General features: G+C 44.4%; 1 protein-coding gene across 1 annotated transcript in view; it reads left to right on the plus strand.

Moving 5' to 3' along the window:
• The first annotated feature begins 1,090 nt into the window (after positions 1-1,090).
• LOC126203136 (alpha-tocopherol transfer protein-like) overlaps positions 1,091-20,514 on the plus strand; it is a 37,126-nt gene continuing 17,702 nt past the window's right edge. The window contains exon 1 of the mRNA XM_049937384.1: positions 1,091-1,347. Within this exon, the coding sequence (XP_049793341.1) occupies positions 1,269-1,347 (79 nt within the window). The 5' untranslated portion in view covers positions 1,091-1,268. The remainder of the gene's footprint in view (positions 1,348-20,514) is intronic.

Consider the following 20,514-nt stretch of genomic DNA (forward strand, 5'->3'; position numbering starts at 1 on the left):
ATGCCTATCAGTAGTTAGTGCCTTCAGTATTTAGAATCTTTTATTTAGCTGGCAGTAGTGGCGCTCGCTGTATTGCAGTAGTTCGAGTAACGAAGTTTTTTTGTGAGGTAAGTGATTTGTGATAGGTATAGGTTAATGTTAGTCAGGGCCATTCTTTTGTAGGGATTATTGAAAGTCAGATTGCGTTGCGCTAAAAATATTTTGTGTCAGTTTAGTGTTGATCAGAATAGGTAAAGAGCGAAATGTCTGAGTACGTTCAGTTCTGCTCAGCTGTTTGAAAATCAAATAATGTAGAGGTTTATCAGCACAGTAATTCATTAATTTTTCTAAGGGGACGTTTCACTATAGCATGGTGTTAAGGGTACAAATGCAGATATTTTTGTTGATAACGGAGGACAGTGCAATGAACCACTTTACATGAGTATCTACTTTATTTGCAGGCTAAGCTATTACTAGTAGTACGTTTTTAGATCGCTTTGAACCTCCAAGGAAGGGTGGCACAAGCAAGGTATTAAAGTTTACGTTCCCCTGGGAAGCAGGTCAGGTATTGAAATGTGGACTCATAGACACAAAACGGATAATCTATAATGACAGGCATAATCCACTTTACGGTGTAGTTACGATCGTGCAGAAAACATCAGGTAGTAAATTTCGTGATGCGTTTGTGGGAAGACTGTCAGATGCATAGAAAAAGCAACAAACATATTAATCTAGCAATGATAGATTAGTAACAGCAGAGGGCCTACAAACACATTGTGAACGCTCGAACACTTCTTGCGAATGCATTGAGAAAGGGAAGAATAAGAATGGGAACCATCCCCTACCACACAAAACGAGATGACTTGCGAGCCAAAGAAGCTACACCGCGCGTATAATGTTCGACCTGTCAACCCAGCGACGATGCTGCGTTAATTCTACCGAGCGATTGTCCTTGACACCAGTGCCAATGTCAGCTGCACAGCTGGTTTACAGAATTCTGCTTGCGGCTGCGGCTGCCTTTCGCTGCCGAGGCCGCCAACAAGAAGTCCTGGAATGAGCCGCAGTGACGTCACGCCAGCCCGACGGCCGGCGACATTAAGTAGTAACGCGCGCCCTCCAAAGCGTGGAGTCTGAAACCGGCCGCGGTGACGACGTGTGTTGCAGGTCGCCGCCACCACGGAAGCGATCAGTTCCTCGAGCGCAACCCCGTGAGCCACTCGTCTGCTGGAAGAGGACGCCGCCTACTGTGCACTGGTTGCCTTCCGGAGAAGAGAGACGCGAGGCGGAAGATGTCGGTGCAAGGCAGGGAGGACGTGCGACACATCAGGGAGTGGCTGAAGCATCAGCCACACCTGCCGCAAATCGCAGGTGACTTCCGGGACTTTTACTCATTTGTTTAACCCGACCAGATTACGACCTTCATTAGCTCACTTATCTCAGACCGAGATGTTACACATACAATAATATTTACATCAGAGTTGCCGGCCGCGGTGGCCGTGCGGTTCTGGCGCTGCAGTCCGGAACCGCGGGACTGCTACGGTCGCAGGTTCGAATCCTGCCTCGGGCATGGGTGTGTGTGATGTCCTTAGGTTAGTTAGGTTTAAGTAGTTCTAAGTTCTAGGGGACTTATGACCTAAGATGTTGAGTCCCATAGTGCTCAGAGCCATTTGAACCATTTTTACATCAGAGTTACTTATGGACGCTAAAAGTTGTATGTGACTGGTCAGATATTTTCTGAAATGATTTGTCTAAACGTAAGAAACAGAGTAAATTAGAGAAACTTTCGATGCACTGCATTTGTTGTACATGGCTTCGAGCATAATTCAAATTCGCGTCAGATGTTCCTCTAATTACTTTATTTATTTCTTATAGACAATTTCACAAAACATTTGACCGATTTTCTCCTCAAGTTCTCTCTTTTATTTTTTATTTTCAAGGCTTGATCAGAAAATAGGCTTGATCAGAAAATATAATCTTATTGACAAGTCATTTACTTTCCTAGCATCTTCTGCTCTCTAAGCGCCCTGAATTTAGTAATTGATTCGAAGGAAACCAGTTTGACAGTTAAACAGCACGTCAGTGGAACATTTTATGCACGAAATACCCCGGCTTTGAAAGGATAATCTATTTTGCCTTCCTGGTGTCTGCTGATCTCGAAATGTCCTAAATTTAGTGCGTGATCCGATGGAAGCCAGTTTAAAAATCAAATATCACAGCAACGCGAGTTTTATTATGCAAAATAGCTACCCACTGAAGACATCAACTTTTTGACACCTCATTTGCCTTTCTGTCTTCTTCTGTTCTCGAAATGTCCTGTATTTAGAACTTCTTTCTAAGAAATCGTTTTTGACAGTTAAATTTCACAACAATATAACTTTTTATGCACTAAATAGCTCAGCCTTGCCGAGATAAACTTTTTGACACTTAATCTACATAACTAGCAGCAGCTGTTCACGAAATACTTCAATTTTCCCTCAAATCACTATCTAAGTTTTTCTGAAGTTCCCAGATTATTCAAGCTGTTCATTTTGATACCCTATTTGTCCATTTCCCACTCTTAGTTTGGCTATGAAAACGGATCAAAACTTATAGGGAAGCTTGTTTTTACTCCTCTCAATTTTGAACAAAAATAGTAGTAATAGAATTAAAAATGCCGTAAAACAAGATACGTATGTATGTGATGCTACTTGAGCAACACTATTGACGAAGAAGTAATAGGAATAATACTACCGATGCTACTACTGCTATTGCAACGACAACAACAATAATAATAATAGTGACAGTAAAAGATAAAAAAACATATTAAGGTTGTACAAAAGTGTGGTTTTCTGACCGTTCAAGTTGTGAGGAGGTTATGGGCTTTGGGAAACGAATATACTATAGAGGGAAAGGAGAGTAATTAGTTCGTATAGCCTAAGGAGTACGTACAGAACAAAGAGAGCCACATTAGTTATTTTAGTAGATATGAGCTGCTTTTTGAAGCTGCAGATTTTATCATTTCTCTGATAACTCAGGCAGATCATTTCAGAGATGGATTACTCTGATGGGAAAGAGTGTTTCGGTTCCATTGTTCAGACAAGAACGTTAAGGTCGTCGAGAGATATGAGGGCTGTATACTTTAGTAAGTTGGTAAAGGAGAGAGTGTGCGGAAACCTCTGCCCCTGTCAATACGTCGCCATGACATCTGTACGTGATGTGATAAAACACAGTCAAAAAGGCTAATGTCACAGATGTGTGGTACGCACGTGTGCAGCACCAGTTACAAGCGCTCCGAGCTTTCCTGAAAAATTTCTTTTTGGATGACATCGCTGAATTCAACAATTGGAGGTACAAGCGTTCGTTTAAGTTTTTCTTGCAGTTGAAAAGGAAGAGCTTTTTTTATTTTTGTAGGGAATGGAGAGATGCATATGACTTTCTTGTAAACTGTAGCTGTGTATTCAGCCCAATGTAGATTTCCATCTATTACTACACCTAGACTTTTTGCAAAGGGAGAAAGATTTATATTTTTTCTATTTTGGATTGAAGACAATAGTGACTCCCGGAACTGGTTCTTTAACTATCGATCATGTGGCGCAACTACAGAACAATGCGTCACGTACAATAGAAATGAAAAAGAAATAAAAGGAAAACACTGTAATACACTGTTCAGTAACATTCGTGTGACCACCTGTCAAAAACCTGAATAACTACCTTTTGCGGACTGCTGTGATACGTGCAGGAACAGAGTCACTGAGGTTCTGGAAGATCTGGACAGTGATGTGGAGTCATGTCGACTCCACTGTCGTGATCATCTGCGCTACGTTTCACGGTTTAGAATTCTCGACGAGAGCAGTCCGATCGGAGTGGCCCCACAAATTCTCTGTTGTGTTTAAGTTGCGGGAGTTTGGTGGCCAGGGAACAACGGTAAACTCACCCTGGTGTTCCCCGAACCAGACACGAACACTGCGAGCCGTGTGACCGTTTGCATTGTTCTGCTTGTACACTACTGGCCATTAAAATTGCTACACCACGAAGATGACGTGCTACAGACGCGAAATTTAACCGGCCGGAAGAATATGCTGTGATATGCAAATGATTAACTTTTCAGAGCATTCACACAAGGTTGGCGCCGGTGGCGATACCTATAACGTGCTGACTTGAGGAAAGTTTCCAACCGATTTCTCATACACAAACAGCAGTTGACCAGCGCTGCCTTGTGAAACGTTGTTGTGATGCCTCGTATAGCCGGCCGCGGTGGTCTCGCGGTTCTAGGCGCGCAGTCCGGAGCCGTGCGACTGCTACGGTCGCAGGTTCGAATCCTGCCTCGGGCATGGATGTGTGTGATGTCCTTAGGTTAGTTAGGTTTAAGTAGTTCTAAGTTCTAGGGGACTAATGACCACAGCAGTTGAGTCCCATAGTGCTCAGACCCATTTGAACCATTTTTGATGCCTCGTGTAAGGAGGAGAAATGCGTAGCATCACGTTTCCGACTTTGATAAAGGTCGGATTGTGCCTATCGCGATTGCGGTTTATCGTATCGCGACATTGCTATTCGCGTTGGTCGAGATCCAATGACTGTTAGCAGAATATGCAATCGGTGGGTGCAGGAGGGTAATACGGAACGCCGTGCTGGATCCCAACGGCCTCGTATCACTAGCAGTCGAGATGACAGGCATCTTATCCGCATGGCTGTCATGGATCGTGCAGCCACGTCTCGATCCCTGAGTCGACAGATGGGGACGTTTGCAAGAGAACAACCATCTGCACGAACAGTTCGATGACGTTTGCAGCAGCATTGACTATCAGCTCGGAGACGTGGCTGCGGTTACCCTTCACGCTGCATCACAGACAGGAGCGCCTGCAATGGTGTACTCAATGACGAACCTGGGTGCACGCATGGCGCATGTTTGAATCGTGCCTCGGGCATGGATGTGTGTGAAGTCCTTAGGTTAGTTAGGTTTAAGTAGCTCTAAGTTCTGGGGGACTGATGACCACAGATGTTAAGTCCCGTAGTGCTCCGAGCCATTTGAACCATTTTGCACGAATGGCAAAATCTCATTTTTTCGGATCAATCCAGGTTCTGTTTACAGTATCATGATGGTCGCATCCGTGTTTGGCGACATCGCGGTGAACGCACATTGGAAACGTGTATTCGTCATCGCTATACTGGCGTATCACCCGGCGTGATGGTATGGGGTGCCATTGGTTACATGTCTCGGTCACCTCTTGTTCGAATTTACGGCACTTTGAATGGTGGACGTTACATTTCAGATGTGTTACGACCCGTGGGTCGACCTTTCATTCTATCCCTGCGAAACCCTACATTTCAGCAGGATAATGCACGACCGCATGTTGGAGGTCCTGTACGGGCCTTTCTGGATACAGAAAATGTTCGACTGCTGCCCTGGCCAGCACATTCTCCAGATCTCTCACCATTTGAAAACGTCTGGTCAATGGTGGCCGAGCAACTGGCTCGTCACAACACGCCGGTCACGACTCTTGATGAACTGTGGTATCGTGATCAAGCTGCATGGGCAGCTGTACCTGTACACGCCATCCAAGCTCTGTTTGAGTCTATGCCCAGGGCTATCAAGGCAGTTATTACGGCCAGAGGTGGTTGTTCTGGGTACTGATTTCTCAGGATCTATGCACCCAAATTGCGTGAAAATGTAACCACATGTCAGTGCTAGTATAATATATTTGTCCAATGAATACCCGTTTATCATCTGCATGTCTTCTTGGTGTAGCAATTTTAATGGCTAGTAGTGTAGAAGCCATCGCTCTGAGTGGAAACAAACTGCATTGAAGGGCGGAAATGGTATCCAAGGATAGATGCATACTTTAACAGTTCTGCCGGCCAGAATGACGAGCTCACACAGCGAATACCACGAAAACATTCCCCAGGCCATAACGCTCATTCCTCCGGCCTAGACAATTTGCTTCCAGACGTTGTATGCTGTAGATGCCAACGGCAATCTGTCCGATGGAGCATAAAAAGTGATTCATCCGAAAAGGCCACCTGTCACCGTTCAATGGACTTCGAGCTGCGATACCGGCGTGCAGACTCTATCTTTCCTTGACCCGCGGGGATTAGCCGAGCGGTCCAGGGCGCTACAGTCGTGGACTGTGCGGCTGGTTCCGGTGGAGGTTCGAGACCTCCCTCGGGCATGGGCGTGTGTGTTTGTCCTTAGGATAATTTAGGTTAAGTAGTGTGTAAGCTTAGGGACTGATGACCTTAGCAGTTAAGTCCCATAAGATTTCACACACATTTTACATATCCTTCGTTGCCGATGAGCAGGCTCCTGGTACAGGGGCCCATACGCAGCAGCGTTCGCCAAACGGTCATTAAGGAGACGCTGTTGTTAGCCCCTCGGTTCATCTCTGCTGGCCAGTTGCTCAACGGCTTCACGACTATTTGCCGTACATGTCTCCACGGCCGTCGTTCACCCGTCACCTATGGCCCGTGGTGCACCATAGTTGGCTTGGTGCCGGATCGGATAGTGCCATTTTGGTATGCACTGCGTTCTTCAACTACGGCAGCATGTGAACAGTTTACGAAATAAGCCGTCTCGGAAATGCTTCCATCCTTGGCCCGAAAGCCAGTGATCGCGCCATTTTCGACGTCAGACAAATCGCCGCTTCTCAGCATTACTGCACTGTCTTCCCGCACATGCCTCTTCTGTGGGTATTTCATCCCGGTCTGTGTGTAGTATTAACCCCTTGAAGGTTTCGCCTACTGATTCTTTTGGTCTTTGTCTTCAAGTGCTTCTAGTTGAAACGGTACAGTAGTTTCCGCTCTATAAGCAGCAGGTTTCGCTGCTCGCTCGCACCTCGAAATAGAAACAGAGGCGGCTCCGCAGCCAATTTTATTACACGACGCGGCCGGCCGCGAGTGCAACAGAACCCATGTGGACGGGTGGAAAGAAATGTGTCAGGCTTCATAATACGTATTTATATGTGTCGTGTATTATGCATTTCTTGTACGTGAATGTGAATCTGCACATGAACTTTCCTAATCCTCCTCACACCTTCCCGTAAAGCGTGGCCAAATCTTTGTTGGGAAGTAGTTCTGTAGTATAGTAGTGCCAACCTTACTCCTGGGTAGGGGATCACAGAGACAGCACAGGCAGGTAAAAGTCAAAGACTTTCCAGTGTCACAAGATTTGGGGTGGAGAGGTTGGTCACGGCCAAGTGGTTCGACCACCCCCTCCACCGGGGCCCAGGAAGAACTCCGGGTGCCCGCCATATTCTGGATGTGTTACAGAAGACGGGTAAGTGAGCAGACGTGCCCTCAGTGCGTCTGTCTCAATGTTCACGCATGGAAAAGAGGTATTTGAACATTTCTACTAATTCTTTTATTTCCAGCTTCGGATCGTGTAAGGTAATGAATGTGCTCGTTTAATTCCGGAAATTTGACCCCCTGTGTTAAAGTATCTGGTCCCCAGTTTGCCCGTTACCCTCCTCACATAGTGAATGTCCTATGTAAAATAATGGGAGACTTTGGTGGTATACATTTGGCCAACGCAATTCCGTCTTACCCGTAGAAATGTGCGTGCAGATTAGTATATCATATAACCGAGCTTTAAGTTGTAAAATTGTATTATCTGTAAACTGAAACAATTGGTGCTATCGCTGTAAAGTCGAGTGATAATGTTTAAAATAAATAGGTAATCAACTGTCATCAATCTTTAACATACCTTAAAAATCACAAAGAAGTCAAGTTAAAGGAATTTATTTAAAATAAAAGCTATAGAATGCAGGGACCCACACTTGCCTAGTATCGTACAGAAAGGACACGCTCTCTAGGTAGCGCTCTCAAGCTCCTCTCCCCAGTTATCCGTTGCGCAATTTTGACTCAGGACTTGACATCAACTTTCTTCTGGCGTCCCTAGGCAAGGAGGTAAGACGGTAAACTTTCATAGTGTTTATGCGTCTTCACGATTGGCAGTTTCATGGGCAGTGTCCTCGTCTGGTGGACTCCTCTCTTTAAAGGTGGAGAAGTGCCACTGGCCGTTTGTGGCGGTCCCGGTCGTCATTGGTTTGTCCGAGTTGGTTGAGAAGTTCGTTGTCTGAAACCCAAGTCTTGTCGTAGAATTTCGCTGCTATCTGGCGAAATCTGTCGATGACTAGTGGTTCCTCCACTGCTTCATGGAGATATTTGGCGGGGAAATATCTTGGCACAAGGTATATCCTTCTGAGAGCCTTGTTTGGCAGCTTCTGCAATCGGTCAATGTGTGTTTTTGCTTCATTTCCCCAGACTGTACATGCGTAGTCCATTATTGGTCGTACACACGTTCTGAAGAGATGCAGTCCGTCTGTTGGAGGGAGTGTCGAGTTCTCGTTGATGAATGGGTATGGTTGATCCAGTTGTAAGTAGGCTGTTTAGGTTCTTATATTGGTAACGCCACCGCCACCTAGCGCTCTATATGAAAATCACTGGCTGCGCTGTGTGCGGTCTGTGGCTGGGTGGCATTGTTGGAATTTGCTATTGTAGTGTTGGGCAGTTGGCTGTTAACAGCGCATAGCGTTGCGCAGTTGGAGGTGAGCCGCCAGCAGTGTTGGATGTGGGGAAGTGAGATGACGGATTTTTGAGAGCGGATGATCTGGACGTGTGTCCATCAGAAACAGTACATTTGTAAGAATGGATGTCATGAACTGCTATATATATTATGACTTTTGAACACTATTAAGGTAAATACATTGTTTGTTCTCTATCAAAATCTTTCATTTGCTAAATATGCCTATCAGTAGTTAGTGCCTTCAGTAGTTTGAATCTTTTATTTAGCTGGCACTAGTGGCGCATGCTGTATTGCAGTAGTTCGAGTAACGAAGATTTTTGTGAGGTAAGTGATTTGTGAAAGATATAGGTTAATGTTAGTCAGGGCCATTCTTTTGTAGGGATTATTGAAAGTCAGATTGCGTTGCGCTAAAAAAATATTGTGTGCCAGTTTAGTGTTGGTCAGAATAGGTAAAGAGCGAAATGTCTGAGTACGTTCAGTTTTGCTCAGCTGTTTGAAAATCAAATAATGTAGAGGTTTATCAGCACAGTAATTCAATAATTTTTCTAAGGGGACGTTTCACAGTCTCTGAGACGATTTCCGCCAGGCTGCGTCTATGTGTTTCTTCCAGGTGAGTCCTCTATCAAGTATGACTCCCAGATACTTTGCAGAGTCAGTCCACTGAATGTTGGTGCCGAAGAGCTGTACATTCGGTATCACCGGACGGCGTCTTTTAGTGAGCAGCAGAGCTTGGCTTTTAGTGGCGTTGAAACCAATTCTCTTCTTCGTTGCCCAGCTTTCTAGGTCTGAGCGGGCTTCTTGCAGTCTTCTGTGGAGGATGTCTGGTCGTCGACTCCTCGTTATGAGTGCTGTATCGTCAGCGTATATCGCTCGGTGGATACGTGGCGTCTCTGGAATATCTGCAGTGTAGACACTGTAAACAGTGGGGCCCATTACAGAACCCTGCGGTACTCCTGCTTCAGTAGGTCGCTCCGTAGACAGTGCACCGTCCAGTCTGACCTCGAATGTCCTGCCAGTGAGGTAACGTCTTAGCAGCTGGATGTATGCTGTTGGTATGTGCACTGTTTTCCCAATCTCTCCGTCGCGCTTTATACACGCTAGACTTCTAGTGGTGCCACCTACCTCCTGCGAGCAATTGTTGCTAGTTGACGTCGAACATTGGCGGTGGAAGCGGTGGTCACATTTATATGACAGGACGATGTACTAATAAATACAAGGCCTGTCTAAAAAGTATCCGACCTCTGGCCAGAAAAAAAAATATTTCGAATAACTGACGGAGTTGGGACCCTAATCCCCTGCAAAGGAGGCCCCTTGTGCTTGCACACACTTATCCCACCGATGCTTCCACTGCTGGAAACACCTCTGGAAGTATTCTTTTGGACTGGTGTTCAGCGCCGTCGTCGTGTTCCGCATTGTCTCTTCTCTACTCTCAAAACGGGATCCTTTCAGTGGCGTCTTCAATTTTGGAAACAACCAGAAGTCACAAGGAGCCATGTCTGGAGAGTAGGGAGGTTGGCGAACGGCTGTAATTCCATATTTGGACAAGACATTTTGGCTCAAGTGGGATGAATGTGCCGGGTCTTTGTCGTGGCGCAGTTGCCAGTTTTTCGCCGTTCACATGTCTGGCCTTTTGCGCCGAACTGCGTCACGAAGTCGCCGGAGAACATCTTGATAGTAGGCGCTGCAGTCTGGAACCGCGCGACCGCTACGGTCGCAGGTTCGAATCCTGCTTCGGGCATGGATGTATGTGATGTCCTTAGGTTAGTTAGGTTTAAGTAGTTCTAAGTTCTAGGGGACTGATGACCTCAGAAGTTAAGTCCCATAGTGCTCAGAGCCATTTGAACCATCTTGATAGTACTCCTTTGTCACTGTTGTCCTTCCGGTGCATATATTCGTGATGCTCAATTCCACGAACATCAAAGAAGACAGCATCACCTTGGTTTTGCTTCGCACCTGCCGCACTTTCTTCGGCCTTGGAGACTCGCGATGCTTCCATTGCGACGACTGTCTTTTTGTTTCTGGGTCGTACACGCACACCCAGGACTGATCTCCAGTTATCACGGTGTTCAGAAACCCAGGATCAGTGTTGGTGGTGTCCAGATGGTCCTGTGCAATGTCAAAACGGAGGTCTTTTTGTTCCGGCGACAACAACTTGGGCACGAATTTCACATCCACTCGTTGCATGTTCAAATCATCACGCAAAATTGCATGTGTAGAATCTTTACTCACTCCAACCTCTCGGGCAATCTCCCGTGCGGTCAAACGACGATCTGCCATCACCAAATTTTGCACCCTCTCAACAACAGCTGCACTCCGTGGTCACTCTCCGCTGATGTGCGGCCATTTTTGAATCGGTTGAACCGCTTGTTAATTTGTATTACACCCATCGCATCTTCTCCAAATACCTGCTGAATCTTACGAATTTTTTCGCTTTGAGAATCACCAAGCTTTTGACAAAATTTGATGCAGTATCTTTGCTCAACACGTTCAGTCATCTTGAGACGAACACGTCGTGTAGCACCTCACTCAGCGACCGACAGGGAGCGACTGAAGCGCTGAAAGGCGGGGCCAAAGTTCACGCATGCGCATAAAGGTCTCTTCCTTTACTGTGTGCAGTGGCATAGCGCTATCGTCTCTATTTTGGGCGAGAAAATCAAAGGTCGGATACTTAGACCTCGTACCATCAAGTTATAGCAAGTGAACATTCAGAGTGCTTATTAATATCACAGTCCATCAGAGCCCTAAGTTCAGGGATCTTAACCGTGTAATAGCCTTTGGAGAGACCTGTCGTTTCAGTCCCTTCGAAATGTTGTTATTGGAGATCCATTAATAAGGCGTTCTGGTACTTGCTCCATTGAACCACAGTCACATCTGAGCTCTGTACAGCATTCCATGCGTCTGAGGCGGCTACAGGATTTTCTTTATACAGCATGGTTGGTTAATTTAAATCTCCAGGCCGTGTCCAGCAAACATGATCCAGCGCTATTCTAAATCGCAAGGAGCGAGCTGGTGGACGCTGTTGAGGCCCCATACAGTGTTTCTAGATTTATCATAGCGTTTTGAAGGTGAGAAAGACTGTACTGACTCGACAGTCGCTAGGGACTGATCTACAGTACATCTTACACCATCCTCGATCATTTACCTGCTGTCGCCCTAGACGTGGAGGTGCTGTATTAAATATGGCATGAACCCAGGGAACTTGTGTTCAGTGCCAGTGTCAACTCATATTGTGTCGTACAGCTCGGCATCAATCTTGCCGTAATTGCATCTAGACCTCAGAGGAGCATAGTATTTATTGGAATTTGCGCAGCTGAATAAGTATTAAGGAGAAAAAAAGGACATTTTACTAATAACTACATTTGCACATTCAAGAACAAAAAAATTTACAGCGAACACAACAGAATAATTAGCGCACACAAAGAGTGTTAGACAATGCCAAAGAGGTCTATTTTACACAGTGCACTTTGTGCCGACACACACGAAATATATTGTTCACACAATTCCAACAGTATTCGCCAATAGTGGCATGTAATTTGTGCATGCTGCTGCATGTAATTTGTCTGTTTGTGCTCCGCATCTTGTTCCAGTCAGCGTTCTAATAATGTTCTTTCTAGATTTCATTTTTGTTGTCCGCTTATTTCAATATGTTGTTAAATACTAGAAACCTATGGAGTTTTGTGCCTAGATATTTGGGATGAGGATTGTGGTTTATCCGTACTGCGCAAGCGTCGGTACCTTAATTCTTGTCGTCTTCTTTGTTTTCCGGCCTCTTTTTTCAGCAGTCGCAGTTATAAAAATTATATAGGTTAAATAACGTATTTTGCGACTCTAATGAAAGTCTTATTAAGAACAAACGCGTTTGCTTTATTTTGAAGCATTTTCTGTCGTAACTGTAACAATATTGTTGTTTCTTACAACTTCGTTTGCTAGGATCATGAAACAAGTTACTTCTATAAAGAGTATCTAGGGTCTTTTTTTTTTTTTTTTTTTTCTACCTCATTCTTCCATTCTTCTACACTTAAGTCGTACAGGTTTGCTCACAGAACCTTAACTAACACTAAATATGTTCATGTTTTTGTGTTGTGAAGAACCACTGATATCTTGCTATTGCATGTGCTTTGTTTTACCGGTATGGGATGCATTTGTCTCTTCTTTGTTTCGGTAGCAGCGGGAGCGTCTGCTATTACTCTATTTGTGTGTGTTTTGATCTTTTTAAATGTTTGGGGATGATTGTCCTTGTGTATGTGTGTTTGCGTGAGGGAGCTTACATGTCTCACCTATTGTGTGTATAAATCATTGTTTTGCCGTGGTACACTTGGGGGGGGGGAATCTAGGGTGGAGATGTTGCCTAGTTTGTCGTATTATTGTATGGTGTCTACGGGGTTTGTTTTTTGTCTACGATATGTTCTATTAGTTTAAATAACGTTTGCGTGGTGATGTTTGTCTGGTCATTTATTATGTGCTTCTTCTCTATTGTTGCCTTCCAGATTTGGAAGTTCCCTTGTAGGTCAGGAGATGTTTCTTGTTACTGAATCTGACTATGTTCGTGTCCTTTTCTACTGTGGTAGGGTGATGGTTTTCTTGCCGGAGGTGTTCTGAAAATGCTGAATGTCTGGTACCATATTTCCACGCTCCTTTACGTCCTTTATACCTTATTCGCATCCCGCAAAAAAAAAAAAAAAAAAAAAAAGTACGAAATGGCAAGATGGCAGTGGTGCCTTGCAACACAAAACGTTAATATATTCAGTGTTAGTGCAAGTACTGTGTGCAAAAATCTTCCACATACGTGTGGCAGAACAGGAGGAATGACGTAAGCAGCGAAAAAACCGTGAGTAAATAGGGTAATTAATATTGTTTGTAGTAGTAACTTAAAACATGAGAATTGTTCATGGTCTAACAAACAAAATTGTTAGAAAAAACCATATTGTTACCATGACAATTGAAGATGCTTTAGAATGAAACGAAACGCGTTTGGTCTTACTGAGATATTCATTACAGTCGCAAAATATGGTATTTTGCCTATATAACTTGTTTGATTATGGTGTTGTAGTACAAAATATTGTCGTTATATTTGCTCGTGGCAATGCTGCAATTTTTTGCTTCTTCGAGGCCCATGTACTACTTGAAAGCGATATTATTGCACTAATTCTCCAGTGGCCGTTACAGGAACAAATGCAGTGTTGATTAAGGAAAACGCATAGCGATGTGAATGCTTTGAGGATAATTGCGCGTTATTAAATGATTCAGCCTACCCTTCTGAAACATCGCGGCAGGAACTCGAGACAAGCCGAGGAAATCGCCCTCATTCCCAGGTGCAATAATACGGTATTCTTCAAGGGAATATCTAAAGAGTGCTCGCCAGACGATCGCTGGCTACTGTTAGCTCGCCGGGGCATTTTCAGTATCCTGTGGTAACGTTCCCGTTGGCTAACCTGGATTGCTGCAGTGGGCTCAGACTGCGCTCACACCAACAACCGCTTGTCTCTCCAGCACTACTGCCTATGTCAACCAAGAATTATACACTATCAGCCTCATGGTTTGTATACGCATGGGGTTATACTTTCTGTGAGTATATCATACATCTTTTTGCTAGCGTGAATAATTCGATTACACATTGATACTAAGCCAGGTTCGTTCTAATGATAGGGTGTTTGAGCAAAAAGCAAAAAACTCTTACTGTGCTGTGGAACTCACTTGGGAAGAAGGGGAACGCCGAACGTCACTTCAAAACCGTTCACTCGGACTTAGAAAAGGATTGCTCATTGGCTTCTGCTCCAGGGAAAGAAGAGGCAAGGCAGCTAAAATCCAAATTTAATCTTCAACAATCAGCTTTTTTAAAAACATTAAAGAACAATAAAGCAGTAACTGAGGCGTTATTCCGAGATTTAAAAAAAAATCTGTTGCATAGAACAAGAAATTATGCAGGGTGGTCGATTGATCGTGACCGTGCCAAATATCTCACCAAATAAGCGTCAAACGAAAAAACTACAAAGAATGAAACTTGTCTAGCTTGAAGGGGGAAACCAGATGGCGCTATGGCTGGCCCGCTAGATGCCGCTGCCATAGGTCAAACGGATATCAACTGCGTTTTTTAAATAGGAAACCCCATTTTTTATTACATATTCGTGTAGTACTAAAGAAATATAAATGTTTTAGTTGGACCACTTTTTTCGCTTTGTTATAGTCACAAACATATGGTTCACCATTTTAGACGAACAGTTGGTAACAGGCAGGTTTCTTTAAAATTAAAATACATAACGTAGGTACGTTTGAAAATTTTATTTCGGTTGCTCCAATGTGATACAGGTACCTTTGTGAACTTATCATTTTTGAGAACGCATGCTGTTACAGCGTGATTACTTGTAAATACCACATTAATGTAATAATGCATTTGGCAATACGTGTAACGACATTCCTCTCAACAGCGAGTAGTTCGCCTTCCGTAATGTTCGCACATGCGTTGACAATGCGCTGACCATGTTGTCAGGCGTTGTCGGTGGATCACGATGGCAAATATCCTTCAACTTTCTCCTCAGAAATGAATCCGGGGACGTCAGATCCGGTGAACATGCGGGCCATGGTATGGTGCTTCGACGACCAATCCAACTGTCATGAAATATGATATTCAATACCGCTTCAACCGCACGCGAGCTATGTGCCGGACATCCAGCATGTTGGAAGTACATCGCCATTCTGTCGTGCAGTGAAACATCTTGTAGTAACATCGGTAGAACATTACGTAGGAAATTAGCATACATTGCACCATTTAGATTGCCATCGATAAAATGGGGGCCAATTATCCTTCCTCCCATAATGCTGCACCATACATTAAGCCGCTAAGGTCGCTGCTGTTCCACTTGCCGCAGTCATCGTGGATTTTCCGTTGCCCAATAGTGCATATTATACCTGTTTACGTTACCGCTGTTGGTGAATCACGCTTCGTCGCTAAATAGAACGAGTGCAAGCAACTGTCATCGTCCCGTAATTTCTCTTGTGCCTAGTGTCGGAACTGTATACGACGTTCAAAGTCGTCGCATGAAATTCCTGGTGCATAGAAATATGGTACGGGTGCAATAGGTGTTGATGTAGCATTCTCAACACCGACGTTTTTGAGATTCCCATTTCTCGCGCAGTTTGTATGCTACTGCTGTGCGGATTAGCAGCGACAGCAGCTAGAACACCTACTTGGGCATCATCATTTGTTGCAGGTCGTGGTTGACGTTTCACATGTGGTTGAACACTTCCTGTTTCCTTAAATAACGTAACTATCCGGCGAACGGTCCGAACACTTTGATGATGTCGTCCAGGATACCGAGCAGCATACGTAGCACACGCCCGTTGGGCATTTTGATCACAATAGCCATACATCAACACGATATCGACCTTTTCCGCAATTGGTAAACGGTCCATTTTAACACCGGTAATGTATCACAAAGCAAATACCGTCCGCACTGGTGGAATGTTACGTGATACCACGTACTTATACGTTTGTGACTATTACAGCGCCGTCTATCACGAAGCGAAAAATGTGGTCCAACTAAAGCATTCATAATTATTTACGTACTACACGAATGTGTAATAAAAAATGGGGGTTCCTATTTAAAAAAGGGCAGTTGATATCCGTTTCACCTATGGCAGCGCCATCTAGCGGGCCAACCATAGCGCCATCTGGTTTCCCTCTTCAAGCTAAACGAGTTTCGTTCATTGTAGTTTTTTCGTTTGATGCTTATATCGTGAGATATTTGGCCCGGTCACAATCAATGGACCATCCTGCATAAAGACGGCGCATTAATCAAAAGCACATATTAAGAAACTGCAGATTCATTATTTCATAGTTTCAAAAATAAGATTTAATTAAAATACATTTCTTTTTTACTAGAAATGTAACTTTGCAGGCAATGTAAATATTAAGATTTCTTAAAAACCTTTTTATTTCTGTCCTAGTTTCTTTCAACAGGTCGCAGTAGGATCTAAAAACGCCACAATAGGTCAGAAGTTTCATAAGTTTGGCGAACGCTGGTCAAAAGTGTCCTTTTATTTGTCGCGCCCTTTTTTGAAGAACAGCACTGCACTATGCTTTAGGAACTCGATTCGCATTTAGGAGCAGTTGGTTTCAAACTCCCATCCGGCCATTCAGGGTCAGATTTTCAGTCCTTTCCCTAATCACTTCAATGTAACGCAGGGCTGGTTTTAGTACAAAACGGTATGGACGATTTGTGTCCGAATCTTCGACCAATCCGCCGCCTCTAATGACCTCAATGTCGCCGAAAAGTAGCTTGTCTTCCAGCTTTTCAAGCTTTCTTGTTCCTGTCGTAATTAAGACGGGGAAAAATTACTGTCTGTACGTCTTCATCTGTTACGTAAACTCTCCTATCTCGTCCAGAATTTTGTGTAGCTGGTGATGTTGAGAACTATGATTACACATTCATTACGCAGTCCACCAAAACTGTTTATCTGTGCTCAAATCAAACGTAACCAGCCCCGTACTAACAAAAAATATTCTACTGTCCCCATTACAAAGTTGGGTAAATATAATTCGTTTCATACCGTCCTTTTTCTGTGGTACGTCATGTGTCATGGGGCAATATTTCATTTAAAAAATCTTCCGTGTATCTGCAGACCAATGACGGAGTTGTTTGCCGCACTTCAAACGACGTTATGCATCCGTTCTCGTGAAATTGAGGACGCGAGCACGACCATAAAAACAGACACTAATGACATCTCAACGAAACGTACCATTAAGGATATCGCCGAGTGCGATGAAACGAAGGTTCAGCGAGAAAGTTGACAAGAATGTCCAAGTAATTTAATAGGCCGTCAGAAAAAGGATAGGTTTAGTATTTGCCTAACGTTTCCAGTACAGAAAAACATCGCTAATAGTGGATGTGTGCTCTTATAAGACTCCGTGATGGGTTGCTTTTTATGGTTCCTACATACAAGCCCCGTTCGAACTCATTTTACGTGTTTGAGGAACCAAAGTGTCTATGATAGTGATGAATAGTGTCTGTGCATACACAATGATTCAAATCTTAGCTTTCAAAATTCCTTCAAAGAGCGTGGCAAGTTTTGATAAGTCAGCTTTTTGAACTTTATTTTTTTCAAAATACAGCAACAAAATACTAAACCAAAATTATTTAAATGAGCTGAATTGCATGAATTGGTGTCAAGTTCAAAAGTATCCGAACGACCTGAAATGTGAAAATTGATGCCGTGTTCAAAAATTATCCAAACGACCTGAACTGCATAAACTGCTGCCATTTTCAAAAGTATCCGAACGACCTGAACTCCATCCAAAGGTATCTGAACAACCTGAATTGCTCAAACGAAACACCCAATCAGTGTGTAACTCTAGAGCTGCCATCTTCACCATGTTCAAAAAGATCTGAACGACCTGAATGGCATAACTTGTTTCTCAAAAATATGTAAAGATGTTGACAAGTCTGATATAACTTCAGTATTTCAACATTTAAAATGTCTGTATTATTTCTGAAACGTAAGTGAAAATGTTGACAATACTGGTTTAAGTTACATTGTTTACACTTCTTAAATGCCTGCATTATTTATAAAAAAAAAATACAGAATTTCATCAGCCACACACACACACACTCACACATTGTTTATGTTAAGTGTTACAATGTTATTTCCACATCTAAAAGTCTGTGTTATTTATCAAAAATACACTCCTGGAAATGGAAAAAAGAACACATTGACACCGGTGTGTCAGACCCACCATACTTGCTCCGGACACTGCGAGAGGGCTGTACAAGCAATGATCACACGCACGGCACAGCGGACAAACCAGGAACCGCGGTGTTGGCCGTCGAATGGCGCTAGCTGCGCAGCATTTGTGCACCGCCGCCGTCAGTGTCAGCCAGTTTGCCGTGGCATACGGAGCTCCATCGCAGTCTTTAACACTGGTAGCATGCCGCGACAGCGTGGACGTGAACCGTATGTGCAGTTGACGGACTTTGAGCGAGGGCGTATAGTGGGCATGCGGGAGGCCGGGTGGACGTACCGCCGAATTGCTCAACACGTGGAGCGTGAGGTCTCCACAGTACATCGATGTTGTCGCCAGTGGTCGGCGGGAGGTGCACGTGCCCGTCGACCTGGGACCGGACCGCAGCGACGCACGGATGCACGCCAAGACCGTAGGATCCTACGCAGTGCCGTAGGGGACCGCACCGCCACTTCCCACCAAATTAGGGACACTGTTGCTCCTGGGGTATCGGCGAGGACCATTCGCAACCGTCTCCATGAAGCTGGGCTACGGTCCCGCACACCGTTAGGCCGTCTTCCGCTCACGCCCCAACATCGTGCAGCCCGCCTCCAGTGGTGTCGCGACAGGCGTGAATGGAGGGACGAATGGAGACGTGTCGTCTTCAGCGATGAGAGTCGCTTCTGCCTTGGTGCCAATGATGGTCGTATGCGTGTTTGGCGCCGTGCAGGTGAGCGCCACAATCAGGACTGCATACGACCGAGGCACACAGGGCCAACACCCGGCATCATGGTGTGGGGAGCGATCTCCTACACTGGCCGTACACCACTGGTGATCGTCGAGGGGACACTGAATAGTGCACGGTACATCCAAACCGTCATCGAACTCATCGTTCTACCATTCCTAGACCGGCAAGGGAACTTGCTGTTCCAACAGGACAATGCACGTCCGCATGTATCCCGTGCCACCCAACGTGCTCTAGAAGGTGTAAGTCAACTACCCTGGCCAGCAAGATCTCCGGATCTGTCCCCCATTGAGCATGTTTGGGACTGGATGAAGCGTCGTCTCACGCGGTCTGCACGTCCAGCACGAACGCTGGTCCAACTGAGGCACCAGGTGGAAATGGCATGGCAAGCCGTTCCACAGGACTACATCCAGCATCTCTACGATCGTCTCCATGGGAGAATAGCAGCCTGCATTGCTGCGAAAGGTGGATATACACTGTACTAGTGCCGACATTGTGCATGCTCTGTTGCCTGTGTCTATGTGCCTGTGGTTCTGTCAGTGTGATCATGTGATGTATCTGACCCCAGGAATGTGTCAATAAAGTTTCCCCTTCGTGGGAGAATGAATTCACGGTGTTCTTATTTCAATTTCCAGGAGTGTATATCCAGTATTTGATAAGGAGAGTAGTTAGTGACTTCCAACAAACTTTAAACAAAATTTCAAACCTTTTCTAAACTTTCTCTCTCACATAGGCCGACAAAATAATGAAATTATGTTACTGAACGACACATAGTCCAGGAAAGAAACTAGCTTTTCAGAAAAAATCAGAAAAATATATATAATTCTTAATATCTACATCAACATCAATCGGTTGTATAAATTTTTACTGTACGGGGATCGTATTAAACAACTTCTCAAGTAGCACAGCAAAAACATCTTTTTCAGTGCCAAACCTGTGGACCTTGGTGGTCAAGTACGTGGTCCACCTTGACTTGTACACCTTTTCCCGAGTATTGTGTCTACACTGTCTGGGAAACGCAGTGCAAAGTGTAACGCGTCATCATGTTGAATCCGTATTTCTTCACTAATTTCTCCGAATAACTCCACCAGAATTTCGTGCAGCAAAATTGTGTACCTTTGACACGTTAGGTTAGGAGGAAGGAACTACGTTGCTATCAAATTACTATTAATGCAAGTTAGTGTGTAAAGTGAGCATTTATTTCATTGTAAGCGTGGTTGTAAAAACTGGGAAACTACGTACGAAATATTAATATTAGCGAATTAACTGAAAACATGAGCCGCCTTCGTTTTCATTGTAACTTGCAAATGGATCGTTTACGGGCACATGTTTCCAATTAGATCTTTGTGTCTGTCCTACGTCTCTCTAAAGGTTGTAGAAGTGTAAAACGAATTGTGAAGCAGCCTCTGTACCTCTGCTCTGTGAAGAAATGGGATTTCTGCTGCTGCACGCCAGAAATTTGATGGTTCGTCCTCTGTGCCATTCGATGTCCCACTGAATGCTCTCTTACCACTGAACGATAAGGCATGGATATCATGTAGTTAGACGATTTATCCGTGCGAATATGGTTTCCCTTGA

This window comes from Schistocerca nitens, chromosome 9 (genome assembly GCF_023898315.1).
Source record: "Schistocerca nitens isolate TAMUIC-IGC-003100 chromosome 9, iqSchNite1.1, whole genome shotgun sequence".
In the NCBI taxonomy this organism is placed as follows: Eukaryota; Metazoa; Arthropoda; class Insecta; order Orthoptera; family Acrididae; genus Schistocerca; species Schistocerca nitens.